This window comes from Ochotona curzoniae, unplaced genomic scaffold, assembly GCF_017591425.1.
Source record: "Ochotona curzoniae isolate NIBS_2020 unplaced genomic scaffold, NIBS_Ocur_1.0 contig_1014, whole genome shotgun sequence".
Taxonomy (NCBI): Eukaryota; Metazoa; Chordata; class Mammalia; order Lagomorpha; family Ochotonidae; genus Ochotona; species Ochotona curzoniae.
The window spans coordinates 4,600,386-4,625,087 of NW_024464920.1; the positions used below are offsets into that span (position 1 = coordinate 4,600,386).

General features: G+C 49.3%; 1 protein-coding gene across 1 annotated transcript; it reads right to left on the bottom strand.

The window, feature by feature from the left end:
- Positions 1-14,716: 14,716 nt before the first annotated feature.
- On the bottom strand, positions 14,717-21,240 carry ATP5MC2 (ATP synthase membrane subunit c locus 2). The gene is made up of 5 exons (XM_040979809.1): positions 21,192-21,240; positions 18,465-18,533; positions 17,144-17,221; positions 16,422-16,615; positions 14,717-14,977 (listed from the first exon to the last, which is right to left on the bottom strand). Exons 2-5 carry the CDS (start codon positions 18,501-18,503, stop codon positions 14,863-14,865), a joined length of 426 nt encoding a protein of 141 aa, XP_040835743.1. The 5' UTR covers positions 18,504-18,533; positions 21,192-21,240; the 3' UTR covers positions 14,717-14,862.
- Positions 21,241-24,702: the final 3,462 nt, after the last annotated feature.

Here is a 24,702-nt window from a genome sequence, read left to right on the forward strand (position 1 = left end):
CGGGCCACAAGCAGGGAGCTGGAAGGGAAGTGGGGCTGCCGGGATTAGAACTGGCGCCCATATGGGATTCTGGGCGTGCAAGGCGAGGACCTTAACCACTGTGCCATCGTGCCGGGCCCCAAAAAAGATTTTTTAAATATATATTTGTTGGAAAGTCAGATATACAGAGAGGAGGAAAAAAAGACAGGAAGATCTACCGTCCGTTGATTCACTCCCCAAGTGACTGCAACAATCAGAGCTGAGCCAATTCAAAGCTAGGAACCAGGAGCTTCTGGTCTTCATGCAGGTGCAGTATCCCAAGGCTCTGGGCCGTCCTCAACTGCTTTCCCGGGCCACAAGCAGGGAGCTGGATGGGAAGTGGGGCCCTGCCAGGATTAGAACTGGCACCCATAGGGTATCCTGGTGCATGCAAGGCGAGGACTGTGCTGGGCCCTGAATCTTCATCTTTTACTGCCAACAGTTTTATGTTCAGATTGTCTCACATTTGGCCAGTGGTAGCTCCCTGAAATTATCTGCTGTATGTATACTTTTCATGTTTCCATTTCATTTTTCCTTCTGCTTCTCCTTCTTCTTCCTCTTCATTTTCTTTTAACATAATTATTTATTATTTTTTTTTAAATGGGATTTCTTTATTTGAAAGTTAGAGTTGTAGAGAGAGAAAAGGAGCGAGATCTTCTGTCTGCTGGGTCACTCCCCAAATGACTACAATGGCTAGGGATGGTCTAGCCAAAGTCAGGACCTGGGAATTCCATCTTGGTGTCCCAAGGGGGTTGCAAAGGCCCAAATCCTTGAACCATCATCTACTGCTTTCCTAGTCACTTTAGCATGGTGATGGATCTGAAGAGGCATGAACCAGCCTCATATGGGATGTTAGCTTAACTTACTGTACCTCAACTCTGGCCCCAGTTTTTACTTATTTGAAAGACAGAAACAGATCTTCCGTCTGCTGGTTCTCTCCTCAAATGGCTCCAAGAGCCAAATGTGGGTCAATCTTGGGCCAGGAGCACCATCTCAGATTTGCTTAAATGACAGGGGCCAGTTGAGCAGTGAACCAGCCAATGGAAGATCTTTCTCTTTCTCTCGGTCTCTCCTGCTTTCTGTGTCATTCTGCTCTTCATACAAATAAACTTATTTATTTACGAATAAAGATTCGTTTATTTTTATTGCAAAGTCAGATATACAGAGAAGAGGAGAGACTCAGAGGAAGATCTTCCGTCTGTTGATTAACTAAAAAAATCTTTGGAATCAGAAGTACTTTGGATTTCAATTGTTAGGAATATTATTTGCATATACATTATGAGATATGTTAAGGATGAAACCTAATTTTTTTTGAAGATTTATTTATTTTTATTACAAAGTCAGATATACAGAGAGGAGGAGAGACAGAGAGGAAGATCGTCTGTCTGATGATTCACTCCCCAAGTGAAAGCAACGGCCGATGCTATGCTGATCTGAAGCCAGGATCCAGGAACTTCTTCTGGGTATCCCACACGGGTGCAGGGTCCCAAAGCTTTGGGCCGTCCTTGACTGCTTTCCCAGGCCACAAGCAGGGAGCTGGAAGGAAAGTGCAGCTGCTGGGATTAGAACCTGCGCCCATATGGGATCCCAGCGCGTCCAAAGCGAGGACCCTGAAACCTAATTCTAAACCTGAAGTACTTTTATGTTTCATATACACTTTAATCAAATAGCTTGAAAATGATTTTACATAATTTTTAGTGTGCTTATATGTGTGTGTGCACGTGTGTTGAAGTTTTTTTATGTGAAAGGCAGAGTGGCAAAGATGTAGACACACACACACATAAATGTGGTGGGGTAAAAGAGGAAGGGAGACTTCCAGACACTTGCTCACTCTCCGTATGGCTGCAACAACTAGGGCTGAGCCAGCCCAAAGCCAGGAGTCAGAGTGGCAAGGATTCAAGCACTTGGACCATCATGTACTGCTTTCCATCAGACACTGGCAGGGAGCTGGATCAGAAGTTAAAATGCAGGCATCCCAAGTGGTGGCTTAATGTGCTATGCCACAACACCCACCCCAGTGCTGGTTATGACTGCAACGTAATACATGAGGTCAAGTGTGGAATTTTCCACTGTGGCTTTATGTTGGTATTCAAAAAGCTTCAGAGCTGGGAGCATTCAGATTTTCAGATTGGGGTGCTTTAAAAAACATACAAGGGTGCTTCCAAAAGTTTGTGGAAAAGTGGAATTAAAAGGTAACCTTTGACCCAGCAGCTAAAGTCCTCGCCTTGCATGCGCTGGGATTCCATATGGGCACTGGTCTGTATCTCGGCTGCTCCACTTTTCATCCAGCTCTCTGCTTGTGCTTTTGGAAAGCAGTCAAGGACAGCCCACAGCCTTGAGACTCTGCACCCATGTGGGAGACCCGAGAGAGGCTCTGGTCATCTGGCTTTGGATCAGCTTATCACCAACCGTTGCGGCCACTTGGAGAAGAATCAACAGGCGGAAGATCTTCCTCTCTGTCTCTCCTCCTCTCTGTATATCTGACTTTTCAATAAAAATAAATAAATCTTTTAAAAAAAGATGCTGAGCATCACGCATCCTGTTGAGATATAAATGACAACCACCTGGTGATCCCAGCACACGCTCCCTAGGGTGGGTCAGGGGCGTATGGACAGTGCAGAGTACCGGGGAGGAGGAAGGGCAACTGGAATGCTCCGAGAAAGTGAAGCAAGATACCTGCTCTGGAAAAACAGCCTGGCAGTTTCCTACAAAGCTCCACCTACATCTACCACATAACCCAGAAATGGCACTCCTAAATGTTTACCCAAGAGCAGCAAAAACATGCCCACACGGTGAGCTGTGCATGAACACGGACAGCAGCCCTATTGTCATGGCCCCAAACTGGAAACTACCGAAATGTGTGTCACTATCAGCTGGCAGATGGATTAACAGTTCACACTATAATACCATATATATTAGGCAGGAATAATGCATGTATTAACATGGATGAATTTTGAAAGCCTGGTAAGAACCCAGGCATGCAAGTCCACATATTGTATAATGCCTTTTATTTTTATTATTTTTTATTGGAAAGGCAAATATACAGAGAGGAGAGACAGAGAGGAAGATCTTCCATCCGATGATTCACTCCCCAAGTGAGCACAACGGGCCGATACTATGCTGATCCGAAGCCAGGAGCCTCTTCCGGGTCTCCCACGCGGGTGCAGGGTCCCAAAGCTTTGGGCCGTCCTCGACTGCTTTCCCAGGCCACAGGCAGGGAGCTGGAAGGGAAGTGGGGCTGCCGGGATTAGAACTGGCGCTCATACGGGATCCCGGGCGTGCAAGGTGAGGACCTTTAACCACTAGCACCACCACGCCGGGCCCGTATAATGCCTTTTAGTGACATTCTGGAAAAGGCAAAACAGGGACAAAATAGTAGATCAGTGGTTTCCATGGGTTGTGGGGAGGCAGGGATTGACTACAAAGGTGTACTCATAAAGTGTTGAGATGGTAAACAAATGTTGATATTGCAGTTATGATCATGACATGATTATGTACATCTCCAAAATTCAGCAGATTGCACGCTTAAACATACTGAATTTGGGCCTGGAGCAGTAGCCCAGTGGCTAAAGTCGTCACTTTGCATGCGCCAAGGATCCCATATCGGCACCGGTTCTAATCCCAGCAGCCCTGCTTCCCATCCAGCTCCCTGCTTGTGGCCTGGGAAAGCAGTTGAGGACGGCCCAGAGCCTTGGGACCCGGCACCCGCATGGCAGACCTGGAAGAGGCTCCTGGTTCCTGGCTTTAGATCAGCTCAGCTCTGGCTGTTGTGGTCACTTGGGGAGTGATTCATTGGACGGAAGATCTTCCTCTCTGTCTCTTCTTCTCTCTGTATATCTGACTTTCCAACAACAACACAAAAAAAACTTAAAAAAAAAATACTGAAGTTAGCACAGTGGTTAAACCATGGCTTAGGATGCACATATCCCATATTGGAGTGAGATTGCTACCTGGCTCCATTCCTGACTGTGGCCTCCTGACTGATGGGCACCCTGAGAAGCAGGGAGACCTGGAGTGAGATGTGACCCAGTCCTGGCAGTTGTCAACACTGGGGATTGAACTAGAGGATGGAATATCTCTACCTTCTTAAACAAATTAATTTTTTTAAAAAATGGTGAATTTCACTGTGTTTAAGTTATTCTTTAGTAAATCTGAATTAAAATCACAGAATCACTCCTCCTGGAAATGAGTGCGATTTTAAAAAAGTGTCCACAATTCTTTGAACACTCCTCACTTGCCAAAGTAGAACCTTAGGACTGGCATTCGGTGTAACAATTAGGACCCTGCCAGCAACTTGTGCATCCCGTATTGCAGTGCCTGCTTTGAGCCTCCTTTCTGCCTGTGAGATAGAGGGAGAAATCTGCTTCCAACCACAGGCTCGCTTCCCAAATGCTTGCAACAGCTAGGGCTGGGCTGAGCTGAATCCAGGAACTCTATCTGGGTCTTCCACTCGGATGGCAGGGACCCAACTACGGGAGCCATCGTCTGATACCTCCCAGGGTGCACACTAGTAGGAAGCTGGATTAGAAGTAGAGGTGGATCTCAGTCTGATAATAACAGAAGCACCGAGGAATGTCACTCTGGGGAAATACCAAGTACCATATTGTGGAAGACATATAGCCTTGTGGAGAGACCTCTTGGCCAACAACCTTGTGAAGGAGACATCCTAGCATTGGGTCTTTGAACTCTAGCTCTTCAGACAACTGGGGCTGCAGCTCTGGGCGACATGTTGTCTGTTATCCTGTGAGAAATCCTGAGCCAAAATCCACTAGCTCAATCACTCCCAAATTGCTGAGCCACAGAAACTGCCATAGTATTTGTTACTTTAAACCCCTAAATCTGGGGTCATCTGTTATATGATTACCTATATATCTATATATTTATAAGTATATATGTATAAATAGGCATTGTGAATATAAACATTTTTTTAAATTTTTTTTAAAATTAAAATATATTTCGGGCCCGGCGCGGTGGCGCAAGTGGTTAAGGTCCTCACCTTGCACGCCCAGAATCCCATATGGGCGCCGGTTCTAATCCCGGCAGCCCCGCTTCCCTTCCAGCTCCCTGCCTGTGGCCTGGGAAAGCAGTCGAGGACGGCCCAAGGCTTTGGGAACCTGCACCCGCGTGGGAGACCCAGATGAGGCTCCTGGCTTCGGATTGGCATAGTATCGGCCTGTTGCGCTCACTTGGGGAGTGAATCATCGGACGGAAGATCTTCCTCTCTGTCTCTCCTCTCTGTATATCTACCTTTCCAATAAAAAATAATAAAAATAAATCTTAAAAAAAATTAAAATATATTTCTTTTTATTGGAAAGGAAGATTTATAGAGAAGGAGAGATAGAAAGATCTGTCTGCTAGTTCTCTCCCCAGGTGACTGCAATGGCGGGAGCTGAGCCGAGCTGAAGCCAGGAGCCAGGAGCTTCTCCTGGGACTGCCAGGCAGGTGCAGGGTCTCAAGGCTTTGGGCCATTCTGAACTGCTTTCCCAGGCCACAAACAGCGAGCTGGATGGGAAGTGGAGCAGCTGAAACATGAACCGGGGCCATATGGGATCTCAGCGCATGCAAGGCAAGGATTGAGCCACTGAGTCATCACGTCTGCTCCTCATTGGTGGTTTTTTTCAGAAGAAAAACATAATAGTGATTCTGCCTTAAGTGATTTCTTTGCTAGGGAGTGGGCAAGAATGGAAGCAGGGATATTACTTAGATGACTGCAGTAGCACAGGTGAGAGCTGATGGTGCCTTAGTCCAGGGCAGTGACGGAGGAGGTGGGTCAGCAGAATCCAGAAAGTAGAGGCATTAAGGAGGAACCTTTGGTTTTGTTTTAAAGATTTATTTATTTTTATTGGAAAGTTAGATATACAGAGAGGAGGAGAGACAGAGAGGAAGATCTTCCGTCCAATGAATCACTCCCCAAGTGACCACAACAGCCAGAGCTGAGCTGATCTAAAGCCAGGAACCAGGAGCCTCTTCCAGGTCTGCCACGCGGGTGCCGGGTCCCAAGGCTTTGGGCCGTTCTCTGTTGTTTTCCCAGGCCACAAGCAGAGAGCTGGGTGGGAAACAGGGACGCTGAGACATGAACTGGTACCCATATGGGGTCCTGGTGCTTGCAAAGCAAGTATGTTTAGCTACTAGGCTACTGCACTGGGTCCAGTTTTTGTTTTTATATATATATATATATATATATTTATTTATTTATTTTGAAAGGCAGAGATGTACAGAAATCTTCCATCCTGTTTCACTGTTCAAATGGCCTCAGTGGCTAGAGCTCAGGACTGCAAGGCATCTGGACTGTATCCAGTCTGCTTATCCACTGGAAGTCACTGACAGATTTTAAACAGGGGAGTGACTAAACTCACATTTTAGAAAGATAATTAGTAGGGCCCGGCGGCGTGGCCTAGCAGCTAAAGTCCTCACCTTGAACTCGCCGGGATCCCATATGGGTGCCAGTTCTAAACCTGGCAGCTCCACTTCCCACCCAGCTCCCTGCTTATGGCCTGGGAAAGCAGTTGAGGATGACCCAAAGCTTTGGGACCCTGCACCTGTGTGGGATACCCGGAAGTTGTTCCTGGCTCCTGGCTTCGGATCGGCATAGCATCGGCCGTTGCTTTCACTTGGGGAGTGAATCATTGGATGGAAGATCTTCCTCTCTGTCTCTCCTCCTCTTTGTATATCTGACTTTCCAATAAATAAATCTTTAAAAAAAAAACATTAAAAAAAAAAGAAAGATAATTAGTAGCAGCTACAAGAAGTTTTGATTGAAGAAGGGAAATGTTGGAAGCCAAAAAGCATTCTGAATAACTTTCCAATTTTGTTTTTGAAGATTCATTTATTTTATGTGAAATATAGAGTTACATAGACACACACAGAGTCAGAGGCTAAGGGAAGGTTAACAGAGGTCCTCCATCTGCTGGTTCACTCCCAAAATGGCTGAAACAATTGGGCTGGACTAGGCTGAAGTCAGAAGCAAGAGCTTCATCTGGGTCTCCCACATGCTTGCAAGTGCCTAGGCACTTGGGCCATCCTCTGCCACCCTCCCAGGCACACCAGCAGGGAGCTGACCACAGGTGAAGCAGCCTGGACTCAAGCTAGCACCTGTCTGAGATGTAGCTTGACTGACTACCCCACAACACTGGCCCTATAACTTTATGATCTTTAGGAGGGAACACAGTATAACAGAAAGAACACAAATGACTTGGGAGTCAGTTAGATCCAAGTTCAAATCTTGGCATGTCAAGTTATCATCTGTTACAGATAGAATTATGCTTCTCCCGGAGTTCCCTGCCAGCACATGTTGCAGTCCTAACCCCTTGTAGCTTGGAAATGTTGACAAATGTAATTAGTTAAGGTGACAACATCATACTCAAGTAGGGTGGGCCCCTAATGTAATGAAGCACATCTAATGTCCTTTAAAAAAAAATGGAAATTTGGCTCAATTGACTAATCCTCCTCCTCCTGCAAGCACCAGGATCCCATATGGGCACTGGTTCATGTCCTAGGTGTTCCACTTTCCATCCAGCTCCCTGCTTATGGCCTGGGCAAGTAGTGGACCTTGCTCCCACGTGAAAGATCTGGAAGAGGCTCCAGACTCCTGGCTTCTAATTGCTTAGCTCTAGCCATTGTGGACATTTGGGAAGTGAACCAGTGGATAGAAGATCTTGTGTCTCCTCTGTGTAGATCTGCCTTTCTAATAAAAATAAACTTAAAAAAAAAAGGATTGGGGGAACTCAGACACACACACACATACACACAAAAGTGCAGGTGCATAGTATTGGCAAATGGAGATGAATGCAAAGACATATAAGGCAAGAGGTACTGAGAATTGCCCACAAACCATTAGAAGGTGAGGGAGAGTGTAGAAGGAATTCTTCCTCACAGCCCTTAGAAGGAAGCAAGCTTGCTAATCCCTTGACCTTGGGTCTTCTGGCTTCAGAACCATGAGACAATGCTTTCTATTGTGAAAGCCATCAGTCCATGGGGCGAACAATACACCGTCTGTGTGACCTTGGACACACTATTGAATCATGCCTAATGCCTGGTGTCCTAATGCTGAAAGTGGGCATGATTCTATCTGCCTCTCAGAATAGTCATGAGGAAATAAGATGGCATTTGTAAAGGCCTGGTATGAGACGGGTCCGTAGGAAGTTTATTGCACACTGGGAGGGGGTCACCGACATTACCTAGGAAAAGTGAGATCTCACTGGAAAGCTTTGAAAAGCTATAGGTAAGACAGCATGAGAATGATGGGTCAGATGACCTTGGAACCCCCTTTTTCCTGCTGGATTCCTATGAGGAACCCTGGCACTGTGTGACTCTTCGGAACTGGAGCGTCTTTGGGCTAGTCACTAGGACAAGGACCAAAAGTACCTTCCAAGGCGGAAGATTGAGGCCAATTCAACTAACAGTTGGAGGAAGATGCAGGGTGGGAAGGAGACGAACAAATCTGGAAGGAATGTGCCAGACAAGCCTTGGGCTCTGGCCACTGCAGCCCAGCCCCTTAGATCATAGATTGGGGTTGGGGGTTGTCCTCTTCTCAGCTCCAAAGGGAAACCCAGCAGAGCCTCCCCAAATCTTTGGAACACTCAGTCCTTTCGGGCAGGGAGTCCCTTGCCAAAGCAAACAATCCCAGCTCTGCGATTGTGCTCTGGCTGGGGTAGGGGAGAACAAAGATCTCTTTCTTTGCTTCCCTAAATCTCCAGTCTCCAGCCAAAGGCGCTGTTTACACAATCTTCCCTGGTGAAGAATTTGTTCCTTTTCTCTCTGGGTTGCAGCTGGAAAAGATTGATTCTCTCCTTGCCTATTCCTTTTTCCCTTGTCCCTAGGCAGGAAAAGTGCCCAAACCCAAACCACCCACTCTAAGAGAAGCATACAGTGCACACTGAGCAGTAACTCCAAGGTCCTTTTTGTGATGAGGCAGAAAGCCTCCCTTTGGGTGGCAGTCATATTGATCTCAGAAAGGAAGGGAGGCGGGAGAGATCAAAAGTCGCACTTCCCTCCATCCCAGATCTGAGTGTTCCGCCCTCTCTCACCCCCCAAAGTTTTTGCAGGTCCCTTTCCAGGAGGGACTCAGGGCTTCGGGATCCATGTCAGATGTTGCTTACAGTTTTGAAAGGAGAAGAAAGTGGTTAGGTTGAAGATGGTTTCTAGTAGGAGATGGGAAATGGGTTTCTTTCGTCTTTGCTGGTAATTTCAACAGTGCAGATCCATTGCTCCCCTGGACCCCCCAAAACCAAAGCAGGAGAGAGAAAAGGAAACCCCAGAGTGGCACAGCCTAATTTTAGTACTGGCAGAGAATCCCGGTGTTAAATTACTTCTGGTAAACGGGTACCTAAGGAAACAGCAGAGACAAAGATCGCTTAAAACCCTCTAGGTCTCCAACAAGAAACTTTCAAACCCAGTTTCATGAATTTCTCTGACATCTCATGGAGAAAGACAAGTCTTTGCCCATGTCACACAGGGAAGCAACTTGAAACACAAGAAGAGCTGATCAAAAGCCACCCAGTGTGAATGACTTCCTCCTAGGCTTCTAGAACTTTCAATCTGGTGGGCTGCACCAGAAAATTGTATGGGGCTCTTATTAAAGCACAAAGCACAGATTTTTTTTTTCCTCTGAGTTAAACGTGCTCCCTATCTGAAGTCCCCATGGACTGTGCTGTTGCTAAGGGAGCCATGGGCCTCACTGTTTGTTGCCCTTTGCAGTTACGTTTTGGAAATTTGAAGTCGGGGCTCCAGCAGTTGGGCACCGTGGATGGGCAAAGCAGTAGAGGACAGAGGGGCTGCAAGGCTGTTGGGGCTTAGGCATCCTCTCCTCAGTGCCCCTCCCCAATTCCTCCCCTCCGTTGCCTGGACCTGCAAGATATGCAGTTTGTTTCTGTAAAAGCAGCTACACTACACAGTTCCTGGAAGGCTGTAATCCACCATGGTTAAAAATATCCATCTTGGGCACAAAGCTGAGCCAACAAAGCTGAGCCTACGCAGGAATGGGAGGAAATAGCAGTGGGTAAAATGAACCCCGGTTGGCAAGGCGGTGGGGGGGATGGGGGAAGCAAAATGCTACCTATTGGCAAGATAGCAGGAGGGATAGAGTCACTGTAAGAGCAGTGCATCAATCCCCTTCCCTGGGAGATCTCAACAACGGGCCACTTGGCTCGCCTGCTCCAGCCATATCCCGGTCCCCAACTGCAGTGTCAGCCCAGGGTTGCTGTTCCATCTCTTTCTACCTAGAGAACCTGAAGAACTAGTGAATTGGAATCTTAGTTCTCTCGTCTGTTAAAACAAGGTTCAGGTTGGCAGGCGTGGTGCTGTGGTGCCTTCAACCCTTCAACCGGAACTGGGAAGGAGGCCCTCATTCCAAATTGGAGTCTCTGGGATGGAGGCCTGCCTCTACTTCATGCCATCTTACTCTACAGTGCCTCCACGGTAGGCATGAGTGATGGTTCAAGTGCTTGGGTTCCTACCACCCACCCCTGTGGGAGGCCTTGATGGAGTTCTCGGCTCCTGGTTTCAGCCTGGCCCAGCTCTGGCTGTTGCAGGCATTTGGGGAGGGAGCCAGGGGATGGCAGCTGTCTTTCTCTTTCTCTGCAACTCTACCTTTCAAATAAATTAAATAAATATTTTTTTAAAAGTGCTTGAAATTTGGACTATTTTCTGCTGCTTTCCCAGGTACATTAGCAGGGAGCTGGATTATAACATTTGAACTGGTGCTCGTATTTGGAATGCTGGCACTGCAGGCGGCTGCCTAATCTGTTGCACTACAACACTGGCCCCAGCTTTCTGGTTTTTGTTGTTGTTGTTGTTGAAAACAAATTCTCACTCTTAGGGCTGGTACTGTGGTATAGGATGCTAAGTCTTCAGCTGTGGTACTGGTATCCCATGTGGGTGTCAATTTGAGTTCTAGCTATTCTTTTTGTTTATTTATTTATAAATATTTATTTTTATTGGAAAAGCAGGTTTACAGAGGAGAGACAGAGAGAAAGATCCTCCATCTGCTGGCTTACTCTCTAAGTGGTTGCAACAGATGGTGCTGAGCCAATCTGAAGCCAGGAGCCAGGAACTTCTGGGTCTCACACATAGGTGCAGTCCCAAGGCCCTGGGCCATCCTCCCCTGCACTCCCAGGACACAAGCAGGGAGCTGGATGGGAAGTGGGGCAGCCGGGACACAAATTGGCACCTGTATGGGATCTTGGTGGTCTCCCTGCTTGGGATGACACAAGGTGTTAAAGAGGCTCTCTCTCTTTCCTCCTCTCCCCTTTTCTCTTTCTGGTCCACTCTACTCCTCAGCTATGACTCTGTGTGTGTGTGTGTGTGTGTGTGTGTGTGTGTGTGTGTGTGTGTGTGTGTGTGTGTCTGCTTTCTTTCTTTTCACATAAACTTCACTACTTTGTGCACCATACATGCGTGCCTATGTTTAGATAGAAGGTAAGGCTCTGGGATAATTAACTCCTTCTCCCCTACTTCCCTTGTAGTTGTAGCATTGAAGTCTGTTACCTTCCTGCTGCTGACCAAGATTCTTGATCACTGTCAGCTGTCACAGGCCACTTTCTGCTGCTAGCAAATGGTCCCCTTCATCTTCAAAGTCAGCAATGGCACATTAACTCCTTTGTTCTGTTCTGCTACCAGCCTGAAAAAGCAGGTTTTTTTTGTTTATTTATTTTTAAACAGTTCATGGGTTTGGATCAGATCCACTCCGATATCCTCCATTTTAAAATTCACAGTGTCAGGCCCAGTGTGGTAGCCTAGATGCTACAGTCCTCACCTTGCACATCTGGGATCTCATATGGGTGCCAGTTCGTATCCAGCTGCTCCATTTTCCATCCAGCTCCCTGCTTGTGGCCTGGGAAAGCAGTCGAGGACAGCCCAAAGCCTTGGGACCCTGCACCCGCGTGGCAGACCTGGAGGAAATTCCTGGCTCCTGGCTTCGGATCGGCTCAGCTCTGGCCATTGTGGCTACCTGGGAAGTGAACCAGCGGACAGATCTTTCTGTCTGTCTCTCCTCTCTATAAATCTGACTTTCCAATAAAATATACATAGTAAAAAATAAAATAAAATCCACACTGTCATCTACCCTAACCAGGGCAGTGACAACAAATCCATAGGCTCTGAGGATTCCATTAGGGCATCCTTAAAAAAAAAAAGATCCTGAAAAATTCTGCTTATGACAGCACTTACTGAAAATCTGAGGAAATTACTTTAGGAGAGGGAAGCAACTAAGAATAAACCCTCTCCAACCACTGACTCTTAAGAGATGCCAAGCAGCTGGCCCAAGAGGCCTAAGCTCTTGCCTAGCAGTCGATCCAAACTGTCTCCTGCTGTTTCTAAAATGACCGCTTGAGGCCCAAGGTACTCATGTTCACAGGGGTTTGAAATCAGATGCTCCAAAATTATTTGAAGAATTGCCTGAGGACTAAAAGATCTTCCGGTGTTTTCATTTCTGCTCATTCAGGGAGTGAGGACACCAGGTGTCTGGACCTGTTCTGTGTGGCCCACAGCTCAGACAGCAGTTGAGGATGGTGTGGTAACTGGATAGATCCCCCTCACCCTCATCCCCAGCTGGTAAAGGGCAAACAGGGGTGAAAGATCTGGAGCACCCTGTCTCCTCAGCTTCAGTCTACCTGGGGTTTAGTACCTCCCTTGGGATTTTAGTTATTTAATAAACCAACAGTAGAGCCCGGTGCGGTGGCGTAGTGGCTAAAGTCCTCACCTTGAATGCACCAGGATCCCTTATGGGGGCGTGGGTTCTAATCCCAGCAGCTCCACTTCCCATCCAGCTCCCTGCTTGTAGCCTGGGAAAGCAGTTGAGGATGGCCCAAATCCTTGGGACCCTGCACCCACATGAGAGACCTGAAAGAAGTTCCTGGCTCCTGGCTTCAGATTGGCGCAGCACTGGCCATTGCAGGAGTGAATCAGTGGATGGAGGATCTTCCTCTCTGACTCTCCTCCTCTGTATATTTGACTTTGTGATAAAAATAAATTTAAAAAACTTAAAGTAAGTAACTAAGTAAGTAAATAAATAAACCAGCGCTAAAGCTTCTGTGCTAATCTGCTTTATCATTTTGGAAAGAACATGAATTTGTATCTCCAGTCACTTCAGTAGTCTTACTCTATTGGGTAAGAGCTGACCTGGCCCCCCTAATTGATCATTGCCGGTGAAGCCTTTGAAATCATTTAACCTCTCAGTCTTTGTGAAGTGATGGGGTTGAAACAGAGTAAGACTGAGCACTTGCTGTATTTTTAGGGATACAAGGGCTGAACAGGACAGTTCCAGATGAAACCCCGTGCTTAACAGCAAGCTTCCCTGAACGGCATGACAGACAGCCCACCTGTTGCACAGTTGCCATCCCATGAGAGTTTGATGCTGCTAAAAATTTGCTGAGCTGTTTTTTTTAGAGTCCAAGATAAACACAGACCTAACTGGCTGCATCGAACCTTCTAAGTGAAGCCTGCACAGCTGCCTCGTAGCTTGTTATCATGTTAAAGGACATACCTCCGATGACATCTCAGCAGCCATCCTGGGACACGTGATGTAGACATGGTGCGCCAAGGCACATGCTCAGTGGAATCTCCTTGCTCCTACCACATTCCGACACTTGTTTTGCCCCACTTTAACTTCACACACTCAGACCCTTTTTCTGTATGGGAAGATGTACTCTGAAGAGGCTGTGTTTCTTCTAATAGTAATTAATGTGTGACAGCAGGCAGGGCTGCTTCCAAACACCGCCTCAAGACTTGACAGGGTAACTTGGACGAGTGTCCTGTGCATTCCCATTCACAATTTACCATGGACCCTAATTGTTCATAAAAAGGAGATACGTGCTCTACAGTCATTTAGAGGATTAATGCTCAGCTGACGGGGTGGATGGAGGGCAGAAAATTTCAGATTGACAGCCTTAAAGGTAAATCAGAGTAACAGAGCTGGCAAGAGAGCCAACTGGGGAAAGGAAAGCACAGATAGAGGCACAGGCCATTTTGGGTCGAGTAGGGAGATAATAAAGCTGAGAAAGCCAATGCCAGATGACAAAACCAGTCCTATATGGAAGGAAGATTCACCTGGCAGTGATGGCTAGAAATGTTAGACAAGAAGTCAATTAAGTTACTGCTCGAAGGGCTGGCACCATGGTGTGGTGGGCTAGCAGTCCATAACGACTCTGGTGGCTGCTCCACTTCTGAGCCAGCTCCTTGCTTATGACCTAGGACAGCAGCGGAGGATGGTTCAGGTCCTTGGGCTTCTGAACCCACATGGGAGACCTGGAGGGAGTTCCTGGCTTTGAATCAGCTCAGCTCTGGAGGTTGACCATCCAGGGAGTGAGCCAGTGGATAGAAACTGTCTCATCTCTGTGGCTCTGCCTTTCAAACAAAAAAATAAATCTTAAGAAAAAATAAGAGAGGTGACTGAGCTACATCCCCACAGGTGACAGTGAGTGCCTAGGACAACAGGGGGCAGCCCACTGCTCAACATTCTAAGCCAGCACTGTAGCTACTACTGATCCCAGTGTCCCATGGCAAGCAGCAGACAGGGCCAGGTGACGCTCCTTCACAGGGAGTGCTATTTTGAATGCATTTTTCCTGAAACATGGATGTAAGTATAGGTGAAGATAGCAGACCCACGTGGAGTCTAGAACCATCGCCACCCCCAGGCCTCAGACTCTGATGCACTCAGCCAACAGTGGTAGGAAAGAAAAATACACTAGAGACCCAAGAAACATCTTATAATACAGTATTTATTTGTCTTCCCTCTGTCAGCCCTGAGCCAACCACTTTCCCCTGGTCGCCTGGGAAAGTACAGGAAGCAGCACGTCCAGGGCAGATGTGGTGCGGGAGAACGAATGATCAGAGGTGGAGAAGGCTCCTTCACATGGCGAAGAGGATGAGGAAGGCCACCATCAGGCAGAAAAGCCCCATGGCCTCGGAGAGGGCGAAGCCCAGAATTGCGTAGGAAAAGAGCTGCTGCTTCAGAGAAGGGTTCCTGGGAGAGGGAGAGAAGAGACTGAATTTCCAGTCTACTTAAGGGGCACCCATGAGGTGGCTCTGAGTAAATTCTCCTTGTCACACTTATCTGATGTGAACTTTTGGGGGTGACGTCATCATGCCCTGATACACCAAGGGCTCTTCTGGGAGTAGGGGAAGTGGACGATATAAAAATCCTGTCACATGGCCAAGTGCATGTAGTATTTTGCCAGTGCACCAATATCATTACCATAACTTGCGACTTGTGGGCCTAGCCACTTAATATGAAGGCCCCAACAGGACAGAAGAACATTCAGAGTGACCAGCTCAACCCAGAGCAGTGAGTCAAACAGTAGAATGCCAACCTACACTGGGGTCTCCCCCTTGGTTCCCTAGGAGTCTTGGGGCACGACCTCACGTTCCTAAGGCTTTAGAGGACACAGAGAACCATTCACTGTTCCAGACCCCAAGAGAATCAGAGACCACCTTCTCTCATTTCAAAACCCTCTAAGGATTCAGGGCTTTAAGAAACTAAACAACGGCCTGTGGGGTCTATGACAGCAGTCAACACGGGATGGGGGACTCCTGATGCCGACAGTCAATATACAATTTGCAGTCCCCCTTCTGTGTGTCAGGATGGGTAAGGCAATACAGCACCAGCTTCTAACAGAACTATGGGACAGATGCAGTCGGGTTTCTTGTTCAACCCTATTTCTCCAAAGACATTAGGAGAATGTGCAGGTCTAAAGGGATTAATGTAGTTCTAACAGGGCCACTGGGGACCAGACAATTCTTGGGGCCAAGGACCAACAGTGCTGGCTGCAGAGGCAGTTTTCCCACCAGTGCCAGGGTATCTCCCTGAGAGAGGTACAGCAGCCTGTGGCTCCAGATCAGAGCATCTGAGGCTTTTGGGGCCATTTATGGTCTGTAGATTTGGTTTTATTTTTAATTCACATTTAATTCTACAGACTGATGGGAGACAATGGCATTGCTACATGTATACTTCATGTAATGATCAGGGCAAACATTTGTGGAGAGCACATTCAAAATGTTTTAGCCACTATAAAATTAAACTGACTTTTTAAAAATGCAGAAACCATTCTTAGCTCAACCATACAAAACTAGGCCTTGGCCCACATCTGGCCCTCAGGCTTTGCTCTGCCAGTCTCTGCTGTAGACCCAACTGAAAGCTCAATAAAACGTTCTGCAGTGACGTCAGTAACTCCCTGTACTGCTACCATTGCTGTCTCTAACCACACTGGCTTACTGAGCACTGGAAATATGGTCAGTGTGATTGAGGAACTAGAGACCTAAACTCTATGCGTGCTTAATTAATTCTAATTCAAATCCACAATGCTCACATGTAGCTGCTATAAAGGATAATGTGGCTCTAGACCCCAAATATTTCTGCCCAGACACCGGCAAAGTTCATCAGAGAGCAATGAAGGTACAACTCCTCTTACCTGGCATAACCAATGATGAGGCTCCCAAACACAGTCCCAATCCCAGCCCCAGAGCCAGCCACCCCAACCGTGGCAGCCCCAGCCCCAATGAACTTGGCTGCTGTGTCAATGTCCCTTGAGACGATGCTGGTTTGGAAGCTGCGGCTCGGGAGGAGCGAGGTCCGGGGACACGGGACTGCCACGCTGCTCAGGCGCTGTGAAGAGGCAGGTAGAGGTCATGTTCCCTGGGAACCCTTTTTCAGTTTGGGAACTTCTGTGCAGTTTAAGCCTTCTATGCCGCCAAATCCCAGGGTTTCTACCAGAAATAGCAAACTGTTTACCTCACTGGCAAACACAACCTTTTATTGTACAAAGTAGATTTCAAATGCCATCAAGGCTCAGGGGTGAGGGGCAAGTGAAGGATGAGGTCCTGCCTGTTCCTGGTATCTCATGGAGGTCACATTCCTGGGACCTGATACTACCAGCACACATCAGTCCCCAGACTGACTAGGTCCCCTAGGGCAGTCAGCAGCAGCACATGTGTGGACATGGGTGCTGCAAGGTCTGTAAGCCCTATTAACTGTCTAGGATCTCCACCCACAGCCAATGACCTTGAGCTCACACTAATTTTAGTCTGAGATGACTGGCCTCGGCAGGTACTCCCCCTACTGGTTCTGGCAGGTAACCCTCCTGATCGCTCACCAGCCAAAGCCACATTTCCCACTGCACTCAGGCTAAGGTACCTCATCTGTCAGCGTCTCTGGTCTCTTGAGCACCACGGAAGACAGCGGGCGGCTCAGCAGCTGGGAGGCGCTCCTGACCTGGTGGGAATGACAGAAGCAGGAAGGTCAAGAATGGCTGTGAAGAAGAGCTTGAGAAAGTTGTTCCAACACCAAATAGGATCTTCCCCTCTTTTGGCACCCCTCCTGTTGTCTCAAATTTAGAATCGTGGATTGCCCATTTTTACTTTTAGCATACTCTGGATTCAAGAACCTTCACCATTCCCTTGCTTGACATGCTTTACTTTAACCAAAGTCACTCTGCTGTATCCTGCCACTGCCCTTGGGAAGGACAGAAGTACTGCTTCACCAGATGATACACAATGGTAACGGGCAGCTCAGAAGGCAAGGCAAGAAGTGGGCCACTCCCACCCTGGCAGCCCTTTTGACTTAACCCCACACCAGCACCTCCAAAACAGCATGGTTAACAACCTGGCCTCAGAAACCAGAGATCCAGAGTCAGATCTGAATTTGGGAGCAGCTGTGTGACCTCGGGGTAAGGCATGTCAATCTTCCTAAGCCTGTTCTCCCATCAAATGGAAATCCTCCAGCAGCGCTGACTGGAGAAGTGAGATGTGTATACAAAAAGGTAAACTCGGTGCCAGGCCTGTGGCAGGTGCTCAATAAACAATAACCACTAACAGCACCCCACCCCCTTGTTTTTTTTACTTAGGATGAACCAACTGCCTTGACCATACAGAATTTTCTAATGTTCTTGCTTTGGAGTCCAACACTTTCCCAATGTGTATTTAAGCTTCTCATTCAGGACAAGAGTCTGTGTATCTGGGCCCGGTATGATAGCCTAGTGGCTGAAGTCCTCGCCTTGCAAGCACCAGGATCCCATATGGGCGCTGGTTCTAATCCCGGCTGCTCCACTTTCCTGCTTGTAGCTTGGGAAGGCAGTAGAAGGTGGCCCCTTGGGACCCTGCACCCACATGGGAGATCTGGAAGAAGCTCCTGACTCCGGATCTGTTTAGTTCCAGCCGTTGTGGCCACATTTTTTAAGAGTCTGTGTACATGAAGTGCATACCAGGTCCAAGTTCTGTCATCAATTTTCTACTGACCAATGCAGCCTGGGTTCTCGTGATGAGAATTAAGCAGCCTACAGGGGATATGGGGCAGGGAGCACTTGGCATGACCACCTTCCCTCCTGCCAGGCTGCCCACCAAGCAAAGGGTTATCCCATCCCATGCATTCCTTAATCCTCCAACAGCCAAGCTGAGATGGCAGCGAAGAGGGAAGACTCATTTTCTTGAAAACCCTCCCAGATCCAGCAGGTACTCACCAGGCAAGGAGTGGAGACGAGCTTGGAGCAGGCATACATTGTCGGGGCGCAGGGGCTGTAGCACACAAGCTGGAATGACAAAATCAAGTCTCGTCAACCAGGTCCTCGCTCGTCCCACTTCATCCTCACCAGCAGCTCTAGTAAAGCTTAACTGGCCCAGGAGCCAAGAACTGTTAGCTGGAGAGATGGAACGGGAACCCTCGGGTCATGGTTTTCTCCAGACACCTCACAAAGCTCCTGCAATTCCCTTATAACCGAGTGACATCGTTTGGTCTGCGCGAGGTGTCACCTGGCGCCAGCCTCAGCACTATTCATTTCCCTGCCAATGCTCGGGCGGGGCTTTGCATTTTCTCACTGAATTACCTGAAAGTATCTGGTTCCTCAAAACACTTGAGTTTCCTAAACTAATTAACAAGGTAAGATAAACGAGGAACTCTGCCATCACTCTAATTAGCAATGACTATTAAAGTGTTTTCACACTAAAGAGGAATTAAACTTTGTAGCCCCAAGACCTAAAAAAGCCCTCATACCTGGCAGTACCCTAAATGGGTAGAACTGAGCTTACAACAGAAAATAGTGAGTTAAAGACCTAAAGGCAGGGGAGTGGGAGGGGGAGGACTCCAAGTGAAATGAGATGCCCACCAGGAGTAGAATTTCATAGGTCAAGATCTCTGGAGGTCTTGTGTCCTGTATTTCATATACATTTTCCAAATAAACTATCTTAGATACTGATATGTAACTTACAGTAAGGTAAACCTTAGAACATGATCTTTAAAGGTGATTTTTATTCAATACAGTTGAGGAGTACTGACAGAACTAACCAGCTACTGGCTCACTCCCAAATGCTCCCAACTGCTGGGGCTGAAGCCAGGCGACTGAAACTCCAGTCAGGTCCCCAACACAAAATGGCAGAGCCCCGAATGCTTGAGTCTGCCAGACCCCCGGGATGCATGTTAGCAGGAAGCTGGAATTGGGACTTAAAATCCAACACTTCCAACCCAGGGTGTTCCAGCAGGTGGCTTCATGGCTAGGCCCCAGTGCCTGCCCCTTAACACCAAATCTTTCTCTCAAGTTACATGCTAACATGCCACAGGCTGAACTACTCAGTGAAACGGAAGGCTTGTAAAATGCCACTCCCCTCAATGAAATGGACTCAGACTGTTCCAGCTTATAACATTTAGGAATCCAACGTCTTACTTTCAATTCTGATCTGATCCAGACCCGACTTCCGTGTAGCTACGTAAAGCAAATTCAATTCTGCTGCCTCACCACTTGAGTTTTCTTGGGTCAAAATCCAATTCTCTTGCTAGTACAGTACAGTTTGTATACCAAGGATGACTTTCTTTCCCAGGAGATTCACACTTAACATCACTTGTTTGAAAAAAAAAGTAGTTGGGGGGGGGGAGCCTAAAAATCAACATGTAAAAAGGCCAGCATGGTGACTCAAAAAGCTAATCCTCCACCTGCAGGCACTGGAATCCCATAGGGGCACTGGTTTTAGAGCTGACTGCTCTATTTCCAACCCAACTCCCTGCTTATGACCTGGGAAAGCAGCAGAGGCTGCCCCAGGTTCTTGGGACCCTGAACCTACATGGGAGACCTGGATGAAGTGCCTGGCTTTGAATTAGCTCAGCTCTGGCCTTTGCAGCCGTTTGGGGAGTGAACCAGTAGATCGAAGCGCTCGCTCTTTAAGTCTTCCTTTCAGGAAAAAAAAAAAATGTAAAATTTTCATGTGCTAGCAATGTAATAAACCGCTAACAGAAAGCAGCAATTAAAGTAGCCTGCAGTTCGTCTATCTGCCTCCGTTAGTCTAACCAGGAGCAGTCCATGATGGTTAAGCCACACTTCGGGCAAGGGCGCCAGAGTATGAGAGCGAGCCCCTCCCTCAATCATCCTGGGCGTTCTTAGTGTGTCAGCGAGGTACGGGGTTGCTGTCTTAACTATTCCCGGGTGCAACTCTTCTTTTCCTGCCGATGACACCCGGTCAGGAAAGCTGGCAGGTGCAAACTCGTGAGTGGGTCCCACCCAGCCTGGCTTTGAAACCGCAGCTTAGCAGGAGCATCCGCTGCCGGCAACAGAAGCCCTTACCTAGCCCACCTGTCGGCCTGCTCCGGCTTCACCTGAGCGCCAGGGAGGGCAACGGTGACAAAGGCCCAGGCCCATCTCCCCGCCCTAGCTGACCCCTGTCGCCACGTGCAGCACGGGGTGCTCTGGCGGTTCGCTTCTACCACGCTGACCCCTTTACTTTTCAAACTTAGAGGCAACGGTCACTCGAGATAATCAGCTACCTTCATTGCTCCGAGCCCCTGAGGCCTGGCTGGCAAATATGGATTCAAAATAAAACCACGTGTCAGGCCGGGAGAAGGAAGTGGAGAGGGGACAGCCTGGGAGTTGTGACAATTGTGAGGCCAGGAAGGCGAGAGAAAACAGCGTCTGTGGGGACTGGGTTGGAACAGGAGATGGGAAAAAAAAAAAAAACCCAAAAGGGACACTCCCCGATGTGACTGCAGCCAGCCCCGCCGCGAGCCACCCAAGATGGCGCCAGGCCCGCGCCGGGAGGTCGCCGGCAAGCGGACGGGGGCAGCTGCACGGCGCGGCCACAGCGGGCGGGCCCGGGACCCGGGGTGGCAGTCGGCACGGGGAAAGGGCCCCAAAGCGTCCGCGCGGGCCAGGGCGGCCCACGCGCGTGCGCGGAGCAGCGACGGCCACGAGGTCGCCAGGCCTTACCTGTTCCCGGGGCAGAGAAGACAGAGAGGGGCGGGGGAGGGCGCGAAGAGCGCACGGCGTGGCTGTGCGCGTGCGCGGCCCGAGCCAACGAGGCGTCCTCCCCGCCAACGGCCGCGGATAGAGCGGGCTGGCGACGTTGAGGCTCGGCCCAGGCGCCACAGCGCCGCCTGCCGGCTCCGCGGCGCCCAGCCGGCCAGTCGCGCCACCTGGCGTTGAAGAGGAGGAAGTACAGGAGGCGCCGAGCGAGGACAGAAAACCAGGCCCATTCGCGGCGTGGCCTGCGGGGTTGGTCTGCAACAGCGTTTGGAATCTTGGACTGACGTTCCCTTCCCAGGCATGCGCAGTCACGTTGCCATAATCCCACAACACCACTCAGGAATTTAGTGGTACATAGCATACGATCAGAATAGGGGATTCAAAATACTTAAAATGTAGCAGGAGGGAAACGAAGGCATTGGGATTCCTGATCAGCTGTCACCCCTGGACTCTGGGTATGGCTGGATAGGAAACAGGCCATTGGGAGAATAGTTAGAAAAATGCCTCAGCCGCTTCTGGTGACTTCCCCTTCTTTTCCATTAAAAAAGGCTGCCAAGCCTTGAGAAAACCCCAGGAGGCTAAATATGATCCACGTAGGGCTAAGCAGTAAGGTCACGTGCTCACGCTGGCCCCCTGCCCAGGGTCACCTGTGCGAGCGGGGCTGACCAGGCAGCATCCCCATGAGATGCCCGGCAGAAAGCAGCCGAAGCCGTCCGCCCTGCCCCTTCCGTGCCCGGAGGAGCGGAGCGTGAGGGTTCCCGGCCAGCACGTCTTCTCCCACGGCCTCTTTGTCCACCCCCAGCCAGGCTCTGGGCAGCGCTTGGTAGGCCTGCCCGTTTCCAAACCTAGCCATCCGGGCATTGCGCTGGTACGTGGCGCGAGAAAAGACGTGGAGGAAAAACTCACCATTAAAGGGAAAAAAAAAAGCCGCGGCTGTAAATAAAGCCAAATCTGCCACCCTCTGAGGGGCCGTTTGTCCTCCCCTCCTTGGCCCCGTCCTTCCCGCCGCCCCCTCCCGGCTCCCGGGCCCCGCGGCGCCCCGGCCCCGAGCTCCTCCATTTAATCGGATTTGGGAGAAGGGGAGGATAAATCATGGCAGCAGCTTTACGGTCCCGGAGGAGAGGCGAGCCGCAGCCAGGCACACCCCGGCCGGCGATAAAAACCGCCGCTGAAAGCCCACGGAGCAATTTCCCGGGACCCCGAGCGACGCCATTACAGGAATGTAATTTTGCCCGGATGAGGCCCCGAGTTTAATTATCCTCGCGGAGGAATTTCAATGCGGTCAATCCATCTTGCAGGCGGGCGGCAGAGGGATTTATATGGGCCCGTTATTTCACACCTATCCTCCATCTGCATTTTTATGGCCCTGAGCTCCTGAAAGGGAGGGGAAGAAAGAGCGGGCGAGGAGAAGCCGGAGAGAAGCGGGCGGGAAGGAGAGGCCGGGCTGGGTGTGGGGGGGCCTTCCCGAGATCCGCGAGCCACAGCTTCCCCCCCTCAGAAATCCTCAAATCTGTGGCCGGGGGCGCGGGGGGCAGGCGGGCAGGACTGGTCCTGGGATCCTCGGGACGAAGCAACAGGTCTTTGACCACGTAGGCGGCCCGGGGCTCGGGCGAGGCCGGCCAAGGTCAGCCCTGCAGGACCGGCTCCATCCGGCTCCTCCTCCGCCGCCCGCCGCCACCGTCCCCGCCCAATGGCCGCTGCGGCTTTTCCGGGGGGAGCTTGGAGTGAGAGGAGGCGGTAAGACGCTGTCGCCGGCGGCTCCGCGGCCCACCCGAGGAGGCCTGAGCGAAATCTGACGCCGGCTACTCCCTAGAGAGACTACACAGCCCTAACAGGGTGGTAGGCTCCGGATTCAGATAAAACGGGTCGCCATCGCTGTGCCCATGGACCACCTGTTTTAATTCCTTTGGACCAACTCTCTCTCCTCTGGAGAATGCTACCAGGGCGCACCCCACAGCTAATGTTGAGATAATATGTGCGAAGCTTTAAACAAGGTGCTGGGTACCCAGTCAGAATTTTAAAATGTTATCATCTTTGCCATCATCCTTGTAATATTACAGTTAGGCACGTCACAACTCAAGTCTACACGACTCCCTAGAGACTGTTTACTGCAAGATTCTTGCAGTGGGATTCCCTGGATAACCATCTCAAAACTTTTCTCAGTGGCCACATGAATCACGCAAAACAAGATAGCGTGGAGAGATAGCGATCTGCGGGGAGGCTGAGAGTGGGGACTGCAAGGGCTTTCCTGCAAGGTTTGAAGCAAGAAGTTGGATGGAAGAGAGCAGACTGTAAAGATTGGACAGAGCAATATGAGGAAGGGGTGAAGTTGAAGATAATAAAAGCCGAGCCAAGAGTAGATGAGCGTCTAGAATCTTCTTCACCGTGAGCCTTGAATAGAAGGGTCTGGCTTCCCTGCTTTGACTGCAGTCCAGGATGGAAAGGGTGTGGAACCAGAACTAACCTTTCTAATCAACCCTCCCTTTCTCTACCAGGCCATGTAACAAGGGTGGCCTGATTGGCCAGCGTTTCTAATGACTGCCAGTGGCAGATTCTGACTGGTTGGCAGCTTCGCTGCACAGTGGTGACGGAGAGATGAGATTGATCTTTTCTTTCTTAGGATTGGTTAACAGCCCTCAGGGGGCCCAGGGGCTCGTGCTGATTGACTGGATAGACGAGGAGGGTGGGTCTGCACCTCACGCATCAACATTTGGACTGTTCTTTTCCACAAAGGTCACCCAGGAGAGAGGCCTGAAGCCTTTGGCAGGAAACACAGTAGCTCAGGCAAGCAAGGGCAGGATTTGAGTGAAAGCGCAGTCGGAGGGAGAGGGAAGGTGGAAAGAAACCAAGGATGCAAAAATACAAACAAAAATGAATATATATATTGCTGGTAGGGGGATGATTGTAGGAAAGGGAAAATGCTAACCGCACATGATCAAGCTTCTCTTAGACTGGAAGAACCCCTTCTGGTGATCTATTTGTGGGGAATGGTGACCCTGTTCACCTATTGTGTATTTTAAATTTGCTAAGACAGATGTTGAACATTCTCATCACAGGGTCCAGCACGGTAGTCTAGTGGCTTAAGTCCTCACCTTGCATGCACCAGGATTCCATATAGGCGCCAGTTCTAGTCCCGGCCGCCCTGCTTCCACTTCCCATCCAGCTCCCTGCTTGTGGCCTGGAAAAGCAGCTAAGGACAGCTCAAAGCCTTGGGAGCCTACACCCGTGTGGGAGACCCAGAAGAAGCTCCTTTCTCTCTGGATCTCCCTCTCTCTGTATATTTGCCTTTCCATAAATCTTAACAACCAAAAGAAAAAAATTCTCATCACAAAAGCATGCCAAGTTGGTAGGGTGATGGCTATGTTAGTTAGCTTGATGGAATCTTTCTATAATGTACCTAGAGGTACAAACATCATGTGCACGTGGCAAACTCACAAATATACACAATTAGCAGAAGCAGATTATGGGAAATTTC

Coding starts and splice junctions, on each gene's coding strand:
- ATP5MC2 (XM_040979809.1), bottom strand. CDS start 18,503: ATGTATGCCTGCTCCAAGCTCGTCTCCACTCCTTGCCTG. Junction 17,222..18,464: donor TCGTCTCCACTCCTTGCCTG/GTGAGTACCTGC, acceptor CATTCCCACCAG/GTCAGGAGCGCCTCCCAGCT. Junction 14,978..16,421: donor CTCATCATTGGTTATGCCAG/GTAAGAGGAGTT, acceptor TCCCTCTCCCAG/GAACCCTTCTCTGAAGCAGC.